Source organism: Spermophilus citellus (assembly GCF_964194105.1).
Source record: "Spermophilus citellus genome assembly, chromosome: 6".
In the NCBI taxonomy this organism is placed as follows: Eukaryota; Metazoa; Chordata; class Mammalia; order Rodentia; family Sciuridae; genus Spermophilus; species Spermophilus citellus.
Window position 1 is genome coordinate 1,110,039 of NC_138187.1, and position 16,376 is coordinate 1,126,414.

Sequence of the window (16,376 nt, forward strand, 5' to 3'; positions counted from 1 at the left end):
CCCAGCCCTCCATTCATTGATTTCTTGATTTCACTTCTTATGCTTTAGGAGGCGAGTTAAGAAAGTAGATCCTAAGCTGACATGGAGAAGATTTGGGCCCACTTTTTCTTCTATTAGACGCAGGGTGTCTTTGGTCTAGTGAGTGCTTAAATCTTTGGTCCACTTTGAGCCGAGTTTCATGCAGGGTGAGAGGTAAAGGTTTTTTTTAAAAATTTTTTCCAAATATTTATTTTTAAGTTTTAGGTGGACACAGTATCTTTATTTTTACATATTTATGTGGTTCCAAGGATCGAACCCAGTTCCTTGTGCATGCTAGGCGAGCACTCTACCACTGAGCCACAACCCCAGCCCGAGAGGTAAAGGTTCAATTTCATTTTGTTACATGTGGATCTCCAACTTTCTCAGCATCATTTATTGACTAGGCTCTCTTTTCTCCAGTGAATGGTTTTGGTGCCTTTAGACAGTATGAGATAAATGTATTTATGTGGGTTTGCTGAGAGCCATTTTTTAAAAAATAATTTGTTAACTGGGAACATAAATGAAGGATCAGAGGACCATTACTGGGAAAAGAACATCAATGGAGTTTAACAGTTATGTGGAAATGTTCTGGCAAAAGTAAAGACTGGAATATTCTGACAGTGACACACATAGGTTTCTTCTTAACACATTTATTATGGAATGGAAATGTATGTGAGTGCAGAATGCCCTGTGATTGATTCCCACCACCACAAAACACACCAGTGACAATAGCAAACACTTGTTAAATTCTGGAATACATCCAGAACAACCCTTTTATTTTCAAACAAAATGGTTTTTCAAAATTTATTATTAATTATTAGTGCAGAGACCAGAAACAAATCGAAAAAATCATATTCCCAGTAAACATGCCCCATTATTCAGACATAAGTAACATTTTCAGCTTGATATGGCAAGGTGACAATGGCCCCGATGAAGCATAAACATGTAAGCTATCTTACATGCAATTCTTTAAAGGCCCAGCTTGGTTCGTCTCCAGTGTCTCCTCTTGGAGTTGTACCTGATTTTGTTACCAGTTTTCATCTGAACCCACTGGGGAATGGGACGATTTTGCTTTTGTTTCTTGGCGAGGAATCGCTTGATCCTGAAAGTCTTGTGAGAAGACATGGTGAGGAATGGAGTCCACTGTGCATACCACGATGTCGGAAGGAGAGAGCCAAAAATCTCTAAGCATTAAGGAACAAAAGAAAAAGGAAAAAAAGGTGATCCAAAGAATACACTTAAGTAAATCACAGCAACAAATGAAATAAATTAGGGTTAAAGATAAGGACTTTTAAAATGACTAATTATGAAGAGAAACGGCAAATGGGATAGATAAATAATAGAGACTATTCCTCAGACTTAGGATGTGTCAAACAATAAACCAGCTGCCTGCCAGCGGGGGAGCGGCTGAGGCTGAGGCTGAGGCCCACAGGGACCAGGAGTGGGGCCAGCCTGGGCAACACAGCGGGCTCCTGTCGCAAGAACCACCAGGCCGTGATAGTGTTGGACATAAGAACAGAATAGGTGGCCACAGATGGGTCTCCTGCAAAATGGGACACAGAAGACAAGACTCACGGACTCAAAGAGCGATAGGAAAGGTGGAAAATTAAGCATACAGAGAAAATATGAAGTGTAAAAAACCATGTACAAAAAGTGTCCCAGAATGAGGAGATGACGATGGCATAGATATGGAACAACATGAATTCCAACAGGGATAAAACCAAAATCAGCCCTGGAGCATGAACTTAAAGACTCCAGAACAATTGGCACATTTGATTAAATCTGATAAAACTAACAACAATAAAGTCAAAAATTCTTTTTTGTTTTTACAGGGGTGCCTAACCACTGAGCCACATCCCAAGTCCTTTTTATTTTTTATTTTGAGACAGGGTCTGGCTGAGTTGCTAAATGCCTCACTGAGTTGCTGAGGCTGGCTTTGAACTCATGATCCTCCTGCCTCAGCCTACCAAGTCACTGGGATTTTAGGGAGTGCTACTGTACTCAGCTCACTAGACATTTCAACAGCTGACTTGAGCAGTCAGAAGAAAGAACAAGTGAACTTCAGTGTAGGTCAACTGAGATTGTAAAGTCAGAGGAACAGACAGAAGAAACAGTGGGAATCTCAGGAAAGAAACAGAAAAAAGGGAAAGAAAGAATACTTGAAAAAATAAATGCTGAAAACGTCCAAAATTTGATCAAAGATATAAATCTATGCATCCAAGAATCTCTAAGAAATCACACAAAGATAAACAAATGAGCCATATGCTGACATAATATAGTCAAAGTGTCAAACCCAAAGACATAAAGAAAATCTTTAAAGCAGCGAGAGAAGCACCCCATCATGTACAGGGATCCTCCGAGAGGTAAACAGCCAATTTCCCAGCTGAAACCAAGGAGGTCAGAAAGCATGGAATTGTGCCAGGCACGGTGGGGCATGTCTGTGATCCCAGTGGCTCGGGAGGCTGAGGCAGGAAGATCTCTTATTCAAGGCCTGCTTCAGTGAGGCCTTGTCTCAAAATAAAAAATTAAAAGGGCTGGAGATGTAGCTCAGTGGTTAAGCACCCCTGGGTTCAATCCCAGGTGAAAAAGAAAAAAAAGAGAGCAATGGGATTTGTAAGGCTGGGGTCTCCAGCTGCAGTCCAGGTCCTCGGTGTTCCCAGTAAAGAACTGAGCAAGTCAAGCAGAAGTAACAGGTAAAGAACAGTTTGTTGAAGGTGAAGATAAAAGTGGCATTCAGTCAGGTACAGCAGAGTGGCTAAAACAATGTCTGCAAGTTCTTGCCTCCTATGTTGAGCTGTGAGGCGTTCTTCCGTGTGTGGACCTAATAGAGAGCTCCCCACATTTGCTCCCACTGGTGAGTTTAGATTCCAAGCCTGTGGTGGGAGTTATCATGGGCAATAAATCCTCAGTGGCAGGAGTCGCTATGGTACCGGAACATTATATACAGGGATGTGATGACTCAACTCCCTGTCCTGTCTTCCAAGTCGCATTTTTCTTGTACCCTACTGACACCATCTTCGCATCCGGAACTCCTACCTAACAGGATAACATATTAAAAGTGGTGAAAGAGCCAGGCATGGTGGCATATGATTATAATTCCAGCAATTTGGGAGGCTGAGGCAGGAGAATTGGAAGCTAGAGGCCAGCCTCAGCAATTTAATGCAGAAGTAGGGTATTGTGTGCTACTCAAGAGGCTGAAAGTTTGAGGCAAGCCTGGGCAACCCAGCAAGACCTTGTCTTTTTTTTTTCTTTGGTACCAGGGATTGAAATCAGGGGCACTCCACCAATGAGCAACATCCCCAGCCTTATTTTTTGTATTTTATTTAGAGACAGGTGTCACCAAGTTGCTTAGTGCCTCACTGTTGCTGAGGCTGGCTTTGAACTTGTGATTCTCCTGCCTCAGCCTCTAGAACCACTGGGATTATAGGCGTGCAACACTGTGCCCAGCTAAGACCCTGTCTTGAAATAAAGATTTTAAGTCTGGGCATATACTTCAGTGGTAGAGTACTTTTGTAGCATGCTCCAGGTTCTGGATTCAATAGGGGGAAGTGGGGAAGGAAGGAAATGTGTAAGAGCATAGTTTCTGCATATTATTAAAGCTAAGGTACCTGGAGATGTACCTCAGCAGGAGAATGCTTGCCTGGTATGTAGAAAGCCCTGGGTTCAACTGTTAGCGCTGAAAAACAGAGTCTAGTTGTGATCCCTTTGTAATCACTGAGAAAATAAATCATAGTTGGTTTTTTTTTTTTTTTAATTCCATAGAAAAGGAAAGGAGAAAGGAATTTTTAAAAAGTCACACTATCAGGGCTGGGGACATAGCTCAGCTGGTAGAGTGCTTGCCTAACTTGCACAAGGCCTTGGGTTCAATCCTCAAAAAAAAAAAAAAAAAAAAAATGCTGTGGTGTAGCTCAGTGGTTGAGCATTTCCCTAGTAGCATGCACCACAAAAACACAAAAAAACAAAATATGGCAAATTGGTATAGTAATTATTTCAAGCTGAAATCACTGAGGAAAGGGATATTCAGCCTCTCTTTTCCTACATGCAGCAAGTCACAAGAGTTCTCTTGGGAGGGATGTCCTTCACATACCAAGGCTGGGAAACAGCAGACTGTTTATTAGGGCTGCAACCTGAATAAATTCTTTAACTCTTACCTTCCACACGCGTCTATTCTCCCCCATGTACTTCTCAGTAACATCCCTAGAATTTACGACCCTAGTTCAGACATCCATTTATCCTACGATGATTCCTTTACAAATATACTGTTATTTGTCTAAAATAAGCATCATGCTTTGGTCATTTCTTCAGACTTCATTCTGTTATGAATATCCCCACATTAATTCTTAAAAACTTATTATTTTCTTTTTTTTTTCTTTTTTTTTTTTAAGAGAGAGTGAGAGAGGAGAGAGAGAGAGAGAATTTTTAATATTTATTTTTTAGTTCTCGGCGGACACAGCATCTTTGTTGGTATGTGGTGCTGAGGATCGAACTCTGGCTGCACACATGCCAGGCGAGCGCGCTACCGCTTGAGCCACATCCCCAACCCCCTTATTATTTTCTTGCTAAGCAGCTCTTACATTAATGGGGCTCCTAGATTCAGCCAAAGGAGTCACAAAAGAACTAACAGGGAAGTGGAAGGAAACCCTCTTACTACATCCCCAAACACAAGGCAGTTTGAGGCACCACAAAATTGAAAACAAAGACCCTATTATTCAAGCCAAATGGCATACAAAGGATCTGATTTTACAGATAAAAAATAAAAAGGGAATCACAGTAACTTGGTTCTTACGATGATACTGGTCAACAAGAATAGCACAGTTGGGCTGGGGATGTGGCTCAAGCGGTAGCGCGCTCGCCTGGCATGCGTGCGGCCCGGGTTCGATCCTCAGCACCACATACCAACAAAGATGTTGTGTCCGCTGAGAACTAAAAAAAATAAATAAATATTAAAAATTCTCTCTCTCCCTCTCTCTCTCCCCCTCTCTCACTCTCTCTTTATAAAAAAAAAAAAAAAGAGAGAGTGAGAGAGGAGAGAGAGAGAGAGAGAGAATTTTAATAAAAAAAAAAAAAAAAAAAGAATAGCACAGCTTGATGAATGGTCATTGCTCAGGTTATTAATTCTAGGAAAGAATCTCTGTAAAGAAAAGCTTTTACTAGGAGGACTTACCTCCATGAGAGGGAGTTGGCCCTGAGAGGTCAGAATGACCTGCCAACTCTCCTGCCTCAAGTTTCCCCTCAGTGAAAGAATTTCACGACCTCAGTCTTTCATTTTAAATCCTTTCTCAAACAGTATTATTTTTCCTATATGTGTAAAAGTTTTGCTAAATATTTTAATAATAATTGTTTGAGTGCTAGAATTATAATTTTTTTTGCTTTTCTGAATAAAGATTATTTTTAAAATATTTAACTAGACCAAGAAAACATAGTAACATTGGTCATGCAAGGGCTCAATTTAATTAGAATGATTCAGACACAGGTAACTATATTAGAAAAAGAAAGGATAATTGTCTCTTGTTCCAATTTAAATAAGATTTATTATGAAAAAATTATTTAACGGTATGTACTCGCAACTAAACTTTAAAAAGGTAATTGAAGAAAGGAGAATGGGGAACTGCACATTCATCTACATCACAAAGGCACCTCTGTCCAAAGAAGTCTTTCTCCAACTCCTGGGAACTCAGGATCTATTTTATCTTTTGAAACAAGGAAATACTTATTTCCTACCTTTCCCCACTGAAAAAGGCAGGGAACAATGACCAAGCTAATAACATAAATTGTCCCCAGTGTTTCATTTAAATATTATTTCCTACTGTAAGAAAACAGCTACTTAGAGAAATAACTGATTCTAGATCCAAGAAAGGAGAGGACAAATTGTTATGGAACATCCCACAATTGAAGAGGAAGGGATTTAAGTTTCACTTTTTTTTTTTTTTTTTTTTGGTACTGGGGATTGAATCCTGGGGCACTTAACCTTGGAGCCACACACCCAGCCCTTTTTATGTTTGAGACAGGGTCTCACTAAGTTTGTTAGTTTCGCTAAACTGCGGTGGCTGGCATTGAACTTTGTTTGGGTACTCCTGTCTCACCTTTCTAAGGCCCTGGGATTACGGGCATGTGTGACAGTGCCTGCTCAGTTTCACTTCTTATGTGGAGAAGTAACCCAGAGTTTGTGGTTAAATAGAACTGCAAATAGGGCTGGGGATGTGGCTCAAGCAGTAGCGCACTCGCCTCGCATGCGTGCGGCCCGGGTTCGATCCTCAGCACCACATACCAACAAAGATGTTGTGTCCGCCAAGAACTAAGAATAATTATTAAAAATTCTCTCTCTCTCTCCTCTCTCTTTAAAAAAAAAAAAAAGTGTCTGCTTAAAAAAAAAAAAAAAAAAAGAACTGCAAATAAATAAAGGGACACACACACACACACACACACACACACACACACACTTTGGATTGAATCCAGGGGTGCTCTACCACTGTGCTACTGCTGAATTTTTATTTTTTTATTTTTAGTTCAGGTTCTAAATTGCCAAGGTTGGCCTCAAACTTGTGACCCTCTTGCTTCAGCCTCCAGAGTTGCTGGATTACAGGCGTGTGCCATTGCATGATTTTTTTTTTAAGGTTCCCAGTTATCTGTATGCAACCTTATGAAGCTCTAACAACACAGAAGCATATTTTATATAGTAAAAATTAAAATGCCTCTTTGTAAGTAAACTTACCCACACTTCCACTCACTCCAACCTTCCTAACAAGAGTTTATCAACTTTTCCCTAAACATCTACATACATATACCACAGAGTGGGGATGGTGAGGGGGGTGGATGAGAGAAAGCTGAATAAGAAAGAGGGAGGGAGGGAGGGAGGGGAAGGAGGACTGTACATAGGTACAGACAAACTACACAAATGTGCTTATCCTTCCATCCTACTTATCAACTAGGCCATGGTATGTCCTGAAGTTCTTTCCGTCAGAGCTAGTCCATTTTGTATAAAGGTTGCGCTATATTTTACTGTGTTGACACACAGTAATTCATTTGACCTATTCTAAACAGAAAAGCATAGGTGATGCGAGCCCTCCTTTATTCTATTGATAGCATTATTCTGGTAAAAGCTTTTTGGTTATCTCCTAGTTCTATAAATTATTGAGCCAAGAGTGTGTAGAAAAGGTGCTGGGTTAAACGGTACGTGAATATTAAAACTTAATAGTGGCCGGGTGTGGTGGTACATGCCTATAATCCCAGTAACTCTTAAAGCCTGAGGTAGGACGATCCCAAGTTTGAGACTAGCCTCAGCAATTTATCGAAGCCCTAGGATATGGCTCAGTAGTTAAATAATGAGTCCTCCACTGCACCCTTCCAAATTAATGGGAACTGGTAGTTGGCAGATAAAGGGGAAATTGCTATCAAACACATGACTTGGAAGAAGGACAGACTTTTATTGTCTATTTTAATTTAGGATGTTTGGCAAGTAACCAAAAACAACGTAAATAAGTAGCTCATAAAGAAGCCAGATTTACAGATAGGTAGTTAGTGTAGTTAGGTAAATCAGGGGTCCAATGTTGAGTAAGCTAAATAAAATTCAGGCCATTATTGAGAATGGAATCCAGGAAACCAGAGCAGCACTTGGGAAATTGAAATGTTCATGTCCCCAAGGGCTGGAGCCCATCCTAAGGAACTGTTAACGAAGCAGTTCTCAGCAAACACGAGATGCTAATCCCTCCTGCCCACATTACTGCAGCAGCCCGCCTGCCCCCACCTCCATTCCATCACTGCAAGACCACGGAGAACCCGAGCTGGTGGGTCAGGTGGAGTGCACGCCTGGCACCTTCGAGGTCCTGGGTGGGGTCTCTGCTTCTCTACAAGTTTCCCTACTTCCATGGACAGAGGCAGTACCTCAAAAAGCCCACCTCTACGTCTGTCCAAAGGACACTCAGTAATTCAATCCCCAGGTCTCAGAGGGACTTCCGAGGGCCAGAGAGTGGGATGCGGGTCCTGCACGCGGGGCCTCCCCTCCCAGAGCCACCTCCCAGGGTTTACAGAACCCGAGGCCGGGGTGAGGCTGGGGTGAGGCCGGGGTGAGGCCGGGGTGAGGCTGGGGTGAGGCCGGGGTGAAACCGGGCAGGGCGGCAGCTCGGTGTCAGAGGGTCACACCTCCCGCCTCGGCGCCCTGGGGGCCAGGCCGGTGCCCATCAGGGGCCACAGGGAGGCCGCAGGGTGGCCGCGGCCTCGAGCTCCGCCCGCGGGAGGGGAAAACCACCAGGAACCGGAGGGCGGCCTGGGGCCCCGCGGGCCTGCGCAGGGCGCCCTCTTACCTGCAGGGTGGCCGAGGTCGAGAAGGTGGGTGCGGACGCAGGGCTACTGGGCGCCCGCGGGCGGCGACTCCGTGGGCGGCGACAACTGTAAAAGAGACACGACGAGGACGTGGCGCCTGCACCCAGGGCCGGGCCGGCGCCAGGCCTGTCCACACGTGGGGAGTCCCACCCACTGCCTGCCGCCGGCCGAGTCCACCCACCTGGGTCAAGCCGACGGCCTCAAGGCCGAGGCCTCCGGGTCTCTGGGCCGCAGGAGTGGCCAGCAGGGGCAATGGCGGCTGCCGGAAGAGCGCCAGGCCTCACCGGAAGTTGGCCCCAGGCTAGGGCTCCCGTTTGGTGCCGGGTTATGCGCGGTCCTGGAACCTGAGTGGGTGGCAGCGTGGTCCCACCCGGATGTTTCCGCAGTACACAGCCCCCTTCAGGCCGGAAGCCGGCGTCCCAGGGCCGTTAGGGCTGTTGGTGGCCACAGGGCCGCAGGTCTTGACCTGGGAGGCCAGAACCGGAAGAAGAACTTCTGCAGACGCTTAGAACGTGCCAGCTGGCCCTGGGGCGGGTGTGCGGCCGGCCCTGGGGCGGGTGTGCGGCGGAAACAACCCACGGACTGCTGTCCACTCCCCCTTGCTTCTTTTAAAAGACGACTTGAACTTGGGCGATGCTGCACATCCATGTATCCCAGCGATTTAGGAGGCTGAGGCTGGAGGATTGCAAGTTTGAAGCCAGCCTCAGCAACTTAGCCACACCATAAGCAACTTAGACCCTGTCTCAAAATTAAAAAATAGAAAGGGCTGTGGATGTGGGTCAGTGGATAAGTGCCCCTGGGTTCAATCCAAGGTACCAAATTTAAACATAAGTAAATAAACATAGGTAAGTAAAAAAGCCGTGATATTGCTCAGTGGTAGGACACTTGCGCAGCATGGGACAGGTGCTGGGTTTCAAGGGCAAAGTAGGAAAAGCATTGTAGAAAAGAAGTGTGTTCCAGAAATGACTTCTTGGGATGGAGTTGTTAGATAACCTCTAGAAGATACCAGGCGTGGTGCATTTGGTTGGGAGGCCTGGAGCAGAAGGCGAAGAAGAAAAGGCAGCTCTGAGCCGGGGCATCGCATCGGATCTGCTGTTCCCCATGTGCATGTGACTCCTCACTGTAGTCCTGGGGGACGATATAAAAAACTTCCTGGAACTACAGGGTCTTTTCAGTTATTCTGAAGTGCCTGGTGTATTAAATGTAGAAATGGTAAAATAACACATTCTGGAAGTATCTTTAAAAAAAGAAAAACAGAAATTCATGAGAAATGTTTTGTTTGGGGATGGCCAAGGCACTTCTCTGAGCAGAGCTACTGTGTGTGGTTCCAGAAGAGAGGAGAGAAATACAAAGAGCTCTGTCCAGTGTGTTTATCCTTAGGCATTGGGTTAAACACTAATCAGTTAACACTACTCTAGGGAAGTTTGCAGTGAGATAAGGACTCTAAAGAATGTTCTAACAAAGGAAATGGAGAAGGGAGCTGGTCTCTCCCCTTATCTCCAATCTCTAGGTGAGAATCAGAGCAGACCGACTGGGTGGTAAAGTAAAACAATGGACTGATACAAACACCTGATGAAGTCCCCCCTGTGAGGTAGGCCTGCACTAGCCCATGTTGCCCTCCATTTCATCCTGGCCTGCTACCTTAGTGTGGAGTCCCCCAAGTTCTTTCCTGGGATTGGTAAAGGGTACACTTGGGGCATTTGCAGGCCTGAGGCTGAACTTTAGGTAAGAGGAGCCCTCATCCTTTATGTTCCCACGCTGGGGTTACTGTGTGTTTAATAGTACCTATAGTGGACAAGCAGTTCTCATTTTTCAGCATCTGTTCTTTCTAGAGGTTAAAGAATTTGCCGGTGTATGACAAAAGTATAGTTGTTAAAATAATGTGTTTTGTATATTTTGCATTAAAATTCCCAGTATAAGGCTATCTCCTGAAGAATTGAGCATTATTATAGACTACAAAGAGAAGGCAAAGGAGTAATAGTGGTTGCTCGAGTTTGGGACCCCCCAAAAGACCACCAGAGACCAAGATCAACATAAGAGGCATTTATTGTGAGCTAGCTCGGTCCTCCGCGCACACAGCAACTGGTGACACTGAGAAGCCCTGAACCTAGGGTTTGCAGCAGTTTTATACACTCTTTGGGGAAGGCAGGGACCCACATACATCATAGCATCTCTTAGCAAATCATCACACACCGCGGGAAAATCATAAAACAACTCTAAAACATGATTATCGTATCAAGTGGCGGGAAAGAATCTGGAAAGGATTATTGGTTAGTTCAAGGGGTTGATGCACTTAAAAATGATTGGTTTAAACTGTGAGGGTGTCCCAAGGGGGGCACGTGCCAAGCTACAGGGCTTCTGGTTTAGATATTGGTCACCACACCTAGGTGGGGGCTGTTTGGAATTTCAGATATTTTGATATCTGGCCTATCTTAGGCAACCACCATCTGCATTGTGCAGAGCTTTCTGTGGTATTTCCTGACTTTAGGTCTGCAGTAGGTCAGGGGTTAAGTTTCAAAGCAAAATGAGGTCCCAAGTAGAAGGAGGTTGCTTAGGTCTTTCAGTAGGCCAGAAACTTTATATATAATTTTTTTAAAAATTTTTAAAGTTTTTATGTGATGCTGGAGCAATCTCCTGTTAGCTGGTCACGCACTCTACAACTCAGCTCCCCTAGTTCCTACTGGTATTCAGAAGGGAGATTGGACTTAAGAAATTCCAAGTGTTTTGCTAATGTGTACTATTAAGATTTCAGCTCACCCATTTCCAAGTATGTCATGTGCATTTCATATAACTTTGTTATACTGTATATAAAACCAGGAATGTTTTTCTTAAGGACTTGGGAGCCATCTCTTTGAAATATTTTCATCAAGGAAGACAGCATCTCCATCTTCCTCCTCTTTCATGAGGTGCTAAGCAAGTTAGTGAGACCCTGTCTCTAATTAAAATACAAAAATGGGCTTGGGATGTGACTCAGTGGTCAAGTGCCCCTGAGTTCCATCTTTGTTACCAAATCAAAACAAAAAAACTACCTTGTATAAGGAGAGCATTTTTATTTGTTTGTTTACGTGGTGCTGAGGATTGAACCCAGTACCTCAGACATGCTAGGCAAGCGCTCTGCCCTGAGCTACAGCCCCAGCCCCAAAGAGCTCTTTGTTGTCTCTCCATTGACCTACCAAATTCAGCAGCTCCACACACATAATGAGTGCTTTAACATTACAGGTACTTTTGGCAGGAGTCTCCTTCTCATGCCAGGGTGAGAATGTTACCAAATTTCAGTTCTTGGCCCTGATGCTAATCCAATAAAGAAGACATGGTTTTGAGAAGAAGGAAAAAGAAGGTTTATTGTGGTGCTACCAAAGGAGAAATTCAGGGGACTTTTATCCCAGAGGCTGTGATTCTGATGGTTAAGGGAAACAGGGCTTAAAGAGGTGATTCAAAGGCTAGATTCCAGGTGTACCTTGTCAGGGCTAGGGTAATCCACTTGTAGACTTGAGGGAAGAACCACTTCTTAGTCTTCTGGCACCATCCCTCAAGTCTGACTTAATTCATTCCAGTGGTGTTTTTGCTCAAGAACAGAAAACTCAGCCTAGGATGAGAAAAAGGGTAATCTTGCTTTCACCAAGGTTGCGGGGGGGGGGGGTGGCGGGGAGAAGGAGAAGAGAAAGACAAAAAACATCAGTTTAAAAATAAACCACAGTGGCAGAGCAAAACTGCCAATGTCTTGGCTGGGCACAGAATCACGAGCCACCACACAGCTTTGTAGATTCAAACAGCAATTCTTTATTCCCGAACTCACACTGGCCTCCACACACGCTCTGGGGCAATCCCAGTTCTCCTCCGCCCAATTCACCTACTCCACGAGGCTTTTTTCCCAATCTCCTTTGAATCTCAGGAGAACTCAACGGGAACAAGCAGCAGGAACACCCTAATCCCGGCAGCAATAATCTTCAACCTCCAACTTCCCTAAAACCCCTATTGTCTTAAACCGGGAACGCCCTAAACCCAAGGACCGGGATACTTCCTGAAACCTGATCAGCTCTAAACCAGGATCCGCCTTGGTCCTTGAGCAAGGTCACCTGACATGCAATGTCAACAGCGAAATCCATTTAACATGGGGTACGCTAGCAAGGAAATTTCGATGCGTCATTTCTACTTGGCAATGGCCCTCAGCACAAAACATTATGTTCAAAGCATGAAGTAGACCTCCTGTTACAAGAAAACAGACTTCGTGGTGAAGGACTGCCAATTGGGGCTGTAATCAGCCGTGTAAACCTGTTGCTGTACCTTGTCTTCCTCTAGCTTGACACCACCTGTGAATCTCTGAGCAGCCTCCCTGGGATTACTCACGTACAAGTCTATCATTCATTGTGTAAAACCTGTTAACACATCACTTCTCTGGACTTTACTGTTTTGTCAAGATCCTCAAGTAAAATAAAAAACAAAAACTTGTATGCTTTTATTGTAAATGTGCCCTGTATTATTCCTAGAGTGAGCTGGGGAACCCACATTAAAGTTGAGGGGCAGTAGAGGGGCCTTTTTCCCTGAAATGGTGCATTCAGAATAAAGAGGAGCTGCCGGAACATGGACAAAAACCATTGTGTTCAACCAAAAAATGCCAGACACAAAAGAATACTTACTGGAAAAGTGTAGGAAATTTTAAAATGCTGAAATTAACTGCAAGGTGGCACTGAGAAACTGATGTGAAACCAGCTTCTGCCTCAAGTCCTGTTCAGAGGGAGGGGCCTGACCCTTGTCCTTGGGAAAACCCACAGAGCACTTCTAGACACATACCCACCCTGCTGAGTTGTTTAACTGGAGAGATCTGTGGCACCAGGTGTCCCTGACTCAGTTGCCCTAGGTGAGGACCCATAGCAACCCCCTAGCAACCACCAATCAGCAGAGAAAATATCTGAAATGCCAGGGGACCCTCCCAGTAGTTTGGATGATTGATAACATGATTAAGCCACCCTGCAGTTCAGCCTATACACTCTTGCAACCCCTCTTGGCCTAAACCAATCAGTTCAAATGTATCCACCATTTTAACTACCCAATCACCCTTACCCAGCTTGTTCCCGCCAGTCAAGGTGCTAATCAATGTTGTTGTTTGACTTTCCCGAGGTATGAAATGATTTGCTGTGTGACGTTGTGAGGCATAGAATATCCCCCCAAACCTAAAAATCCCCACTGAACTAAGGGTCAGGACTCACTCCTTGGGACCGCTGCGTCGGAAACGGCTGTGAGTCCAGGCTGGAGCTTGCAATAAAGACTCTTGTGTGATTGCATCGGATTCGGCTCCTGGAGGTCTATTGGGGTCCCATGAATCTGGCATCACAGAACACTCTTGTGATCCCAGGTATGTTTGAGGCTGGCCTGGACAACTTACACTCTGTCTTGAAATAAGAAAATTAAAAGGGCTCAGTGGTAGAGTGCCCCTGGGTTCAATCCTTAAAAAAAAAAAAATGAGAAAAAGAAAAGAAATTTAATTATTTAACCAAAAACTGTCCATGAAGGAGGCCTTTGTGGGTTACTGGGTAAGGATAAAAACCAGAATTGCTGGGGCTCAGGATGCTGGGCCAGTGCTTCGTGCCTGCTTCATTCTCTGGGGATCAGTGAAGGAGTTGAAACCTGGCCTCAGTCCCACCCCCCAGGAAACTCCCAGTCGGAACTTCTCCACTGACAGACACCCCCTGCAGGCATTGAATTACTTCAGAGTACTTCTCCTGGACTGCTTCTCACCGGGCAACTCTGGCCAGGCTCCCAACTAAATGGTTTCTATTTTATTGTAAATGAATGTCAGTTGTCACTGATCTTTTGTTGGCTCTATGCGCCCTTTAGCTCCTGCAGAATGGAAATCCAAGGCTAATGCAGAGAAAGCTACCAAGGATTACCTACTGTATTGATTCACGTAGCAGAAAGGCTACCCCATAAGTAGTGTGGTGAGTAAGCTCTGCTATTAACAGACTGAGGAAGAGTGTGTCCTTCCACCATGTGGCCAAATTACTCATGGTTCAGTAGGTGTCCATTCCCACCATAATTACTATTATCTATAAGACTCACACTTGGTCACACAGCGTGCGTCCCACAATGATACAGGTTTAAGAAAGCTAAGAAAGGTTTCAGATTGCTGCTCAATCCTTGTTAACAGTGGTCCCTTCACCTTCTGAATGTAGCCTCATTGCTCTGAGGTTTATTTTATTTATATTCTAATGTTTTGTTTTCCTCTCTCCCCTCTCCTCCTCACTACGAAGATTAGGTGAAGGACCCCAGCCCCATAACCTAAGGCCCGATTATGAAAAGTAGAAAGTATGCAGTAAACAGGGTGAGCTCACCACATAACCTGTTAGAAAGGGCACCCTGCCCACATCACAGGACATGCTTGAGCAAACTGGGATCGATGAGCGGGAACAGGGAGGAAACAAAATGTAAACCTGTGAGATTTATGAGTTTTTCGGGAACCTATAGTGAAAAACAAGTTTATCATAGTGAAAAACAAGTTTACCCTTTAAGTGACATGTATGCTGGATTCAAAAATACCTGTTATTGTGCTAGGTGGAAAACAACTCCTTTTTCCTATAAAAGATCTGTACCCCAAAGCCCGGTGTGCCAGTTCACCAAAGCTTCGGCTGAGGGTTTGCTGTGCACCCGCAGGCGCCTGTGTATTAATAAACTTGCCTCTTGCTTTTGCAGCCAGTGTGACGCATAGTTCTCTTTTGGACGGGGGATTTGAGGGTCTGAGGGTCTTTCATAGGGAGACAGAGTCACCTTTTCGTCCCCTAGTTAACTGCCCTTGAGCATACCCACTACAGGAAGGAGACGCCGCTGAGGTCCTGGGAAGTGACTATCTCCCAAATTAACAAGTGCATCCTAACCGGCCATGGGGCATTCTGGAACCCCCTACTGGAAAGTAGGAGGTAAGGGAATGGAACCCTGGAAAAATGTCTTTACCTTCCCCTCCTGACTGGGAGAGTCACAGCCTTTGGGACTGGAGTCCCCTGTGTTTCTCATTTGCTTGCAAAGCAATAAATCTTTTTTTCATTTTTCTCAAAACTGTGTTCTCATTATTAAGTTGGCATTGATTGGCACTGGAGACGGGGCTGAGCTTTCAGTCACACTTGTCCCTGATGCTGATCCAACAATGAGGACGTGGTCTTGAGAAAAAGGAAGAAGTGAAAGGGCACTTGCCAAGTCTATGCAAACTCCAAGAAGCACACTGTGCACTGGAATCCTGTTATGCTCGAATTCAGGACCCCCAAAGACCACCAGAGACCCAAGATCGATGAAAGCAGCAAACCGAGCTAGCTCGGTTCTCCGCACGCACACACAGCAACTGGTGACACTGAGAGGCCCCGAGCCCAGGGTTTGCAGCATTTTTATACATTCTTTGGAGAAGGCAGGGACTTCACATACATCATAGCATCTCTTAGCAAATCATCACACACCGTGGGAAAATCAAATAACAACTCTAAAACATGATTAGCACAGTCACTGGCAGGAACAAGTTGGGTAGGGGTGATTGGTCAGTACAAAAGGGGTATTCGTTTGAACTGTCTGGTTTAAGCCAAGAGGGGTGTACGTGCTGAACTACATGGTTTCCCAACATGTTATCAACCACCGTAAACTACTGGGATGGTCACCTGGCATCCCAGGTATTTCCCTGTCTCATGCTGATTGGTGGCTACTAGGGGGCTGCTATGGATCTCCACCTAGCCTGACTGAGTCAGGGACACCTGGCACAGCAGATCTCTCTGTTATTTGTAGATAAATAACTTAGCAGGGTGGGAATGTGCCTAGGAGGTGCTCTGTGGGTTTTTCCAAGGACAAAGGCCATGTCCCTTCCTTGGACAGGCTTTGCTCTGAGGTAGAGGCTGGTTTTTCAATCCCACTTGAGGGATTTGTTATCAGTAGCATGGAGCAAACCCACCAGACTGTCCCGTGGAGGAGAATGCACACAGAAGAGCTTTATCGCCCACAAGAGGAACTTCACAGGCTGCTTAGGGGTAAGTCATGGGCTGGGGTGGGTCTGACCTTTCAGCAGGCGA

The 16,376-nt window shown here is 44.9% G+C and overlaps 1 protein-coding gene across 1 annotated transcript; it reads right to left on the reverse strand.

The window, feature by feature from the left end:
- Window positions 1–752: 752 nt before the first annotated feature.
- On the reverse strand, window positions 753–8,662 carry LOC308652437 (large ribosomal subunit protein eL39-like). The gene is made up of 3 exons (XM_081300283.1): window positions 8,519–8,662; window positions 8,319–8,403; window positions 753–1,202 (listed from the first exon to the last, which is right to left on the reverse strand). Exon 3 carries the CDS (start codon window positions 1,141–1,143, stop codon window positions 988–990), a length of 156 nt encoding a protein of 51 aa, XP_081156409.1. The 5' UTR covers window positions 1,144–1,202; window positions 8,319–8,403; window positions 8,519–8,662; the 3' UTR covers window positions 753–987.
- Between the last annotated feature and the right edge of the window lie 7,714 nt (window positions 8,663–16,376).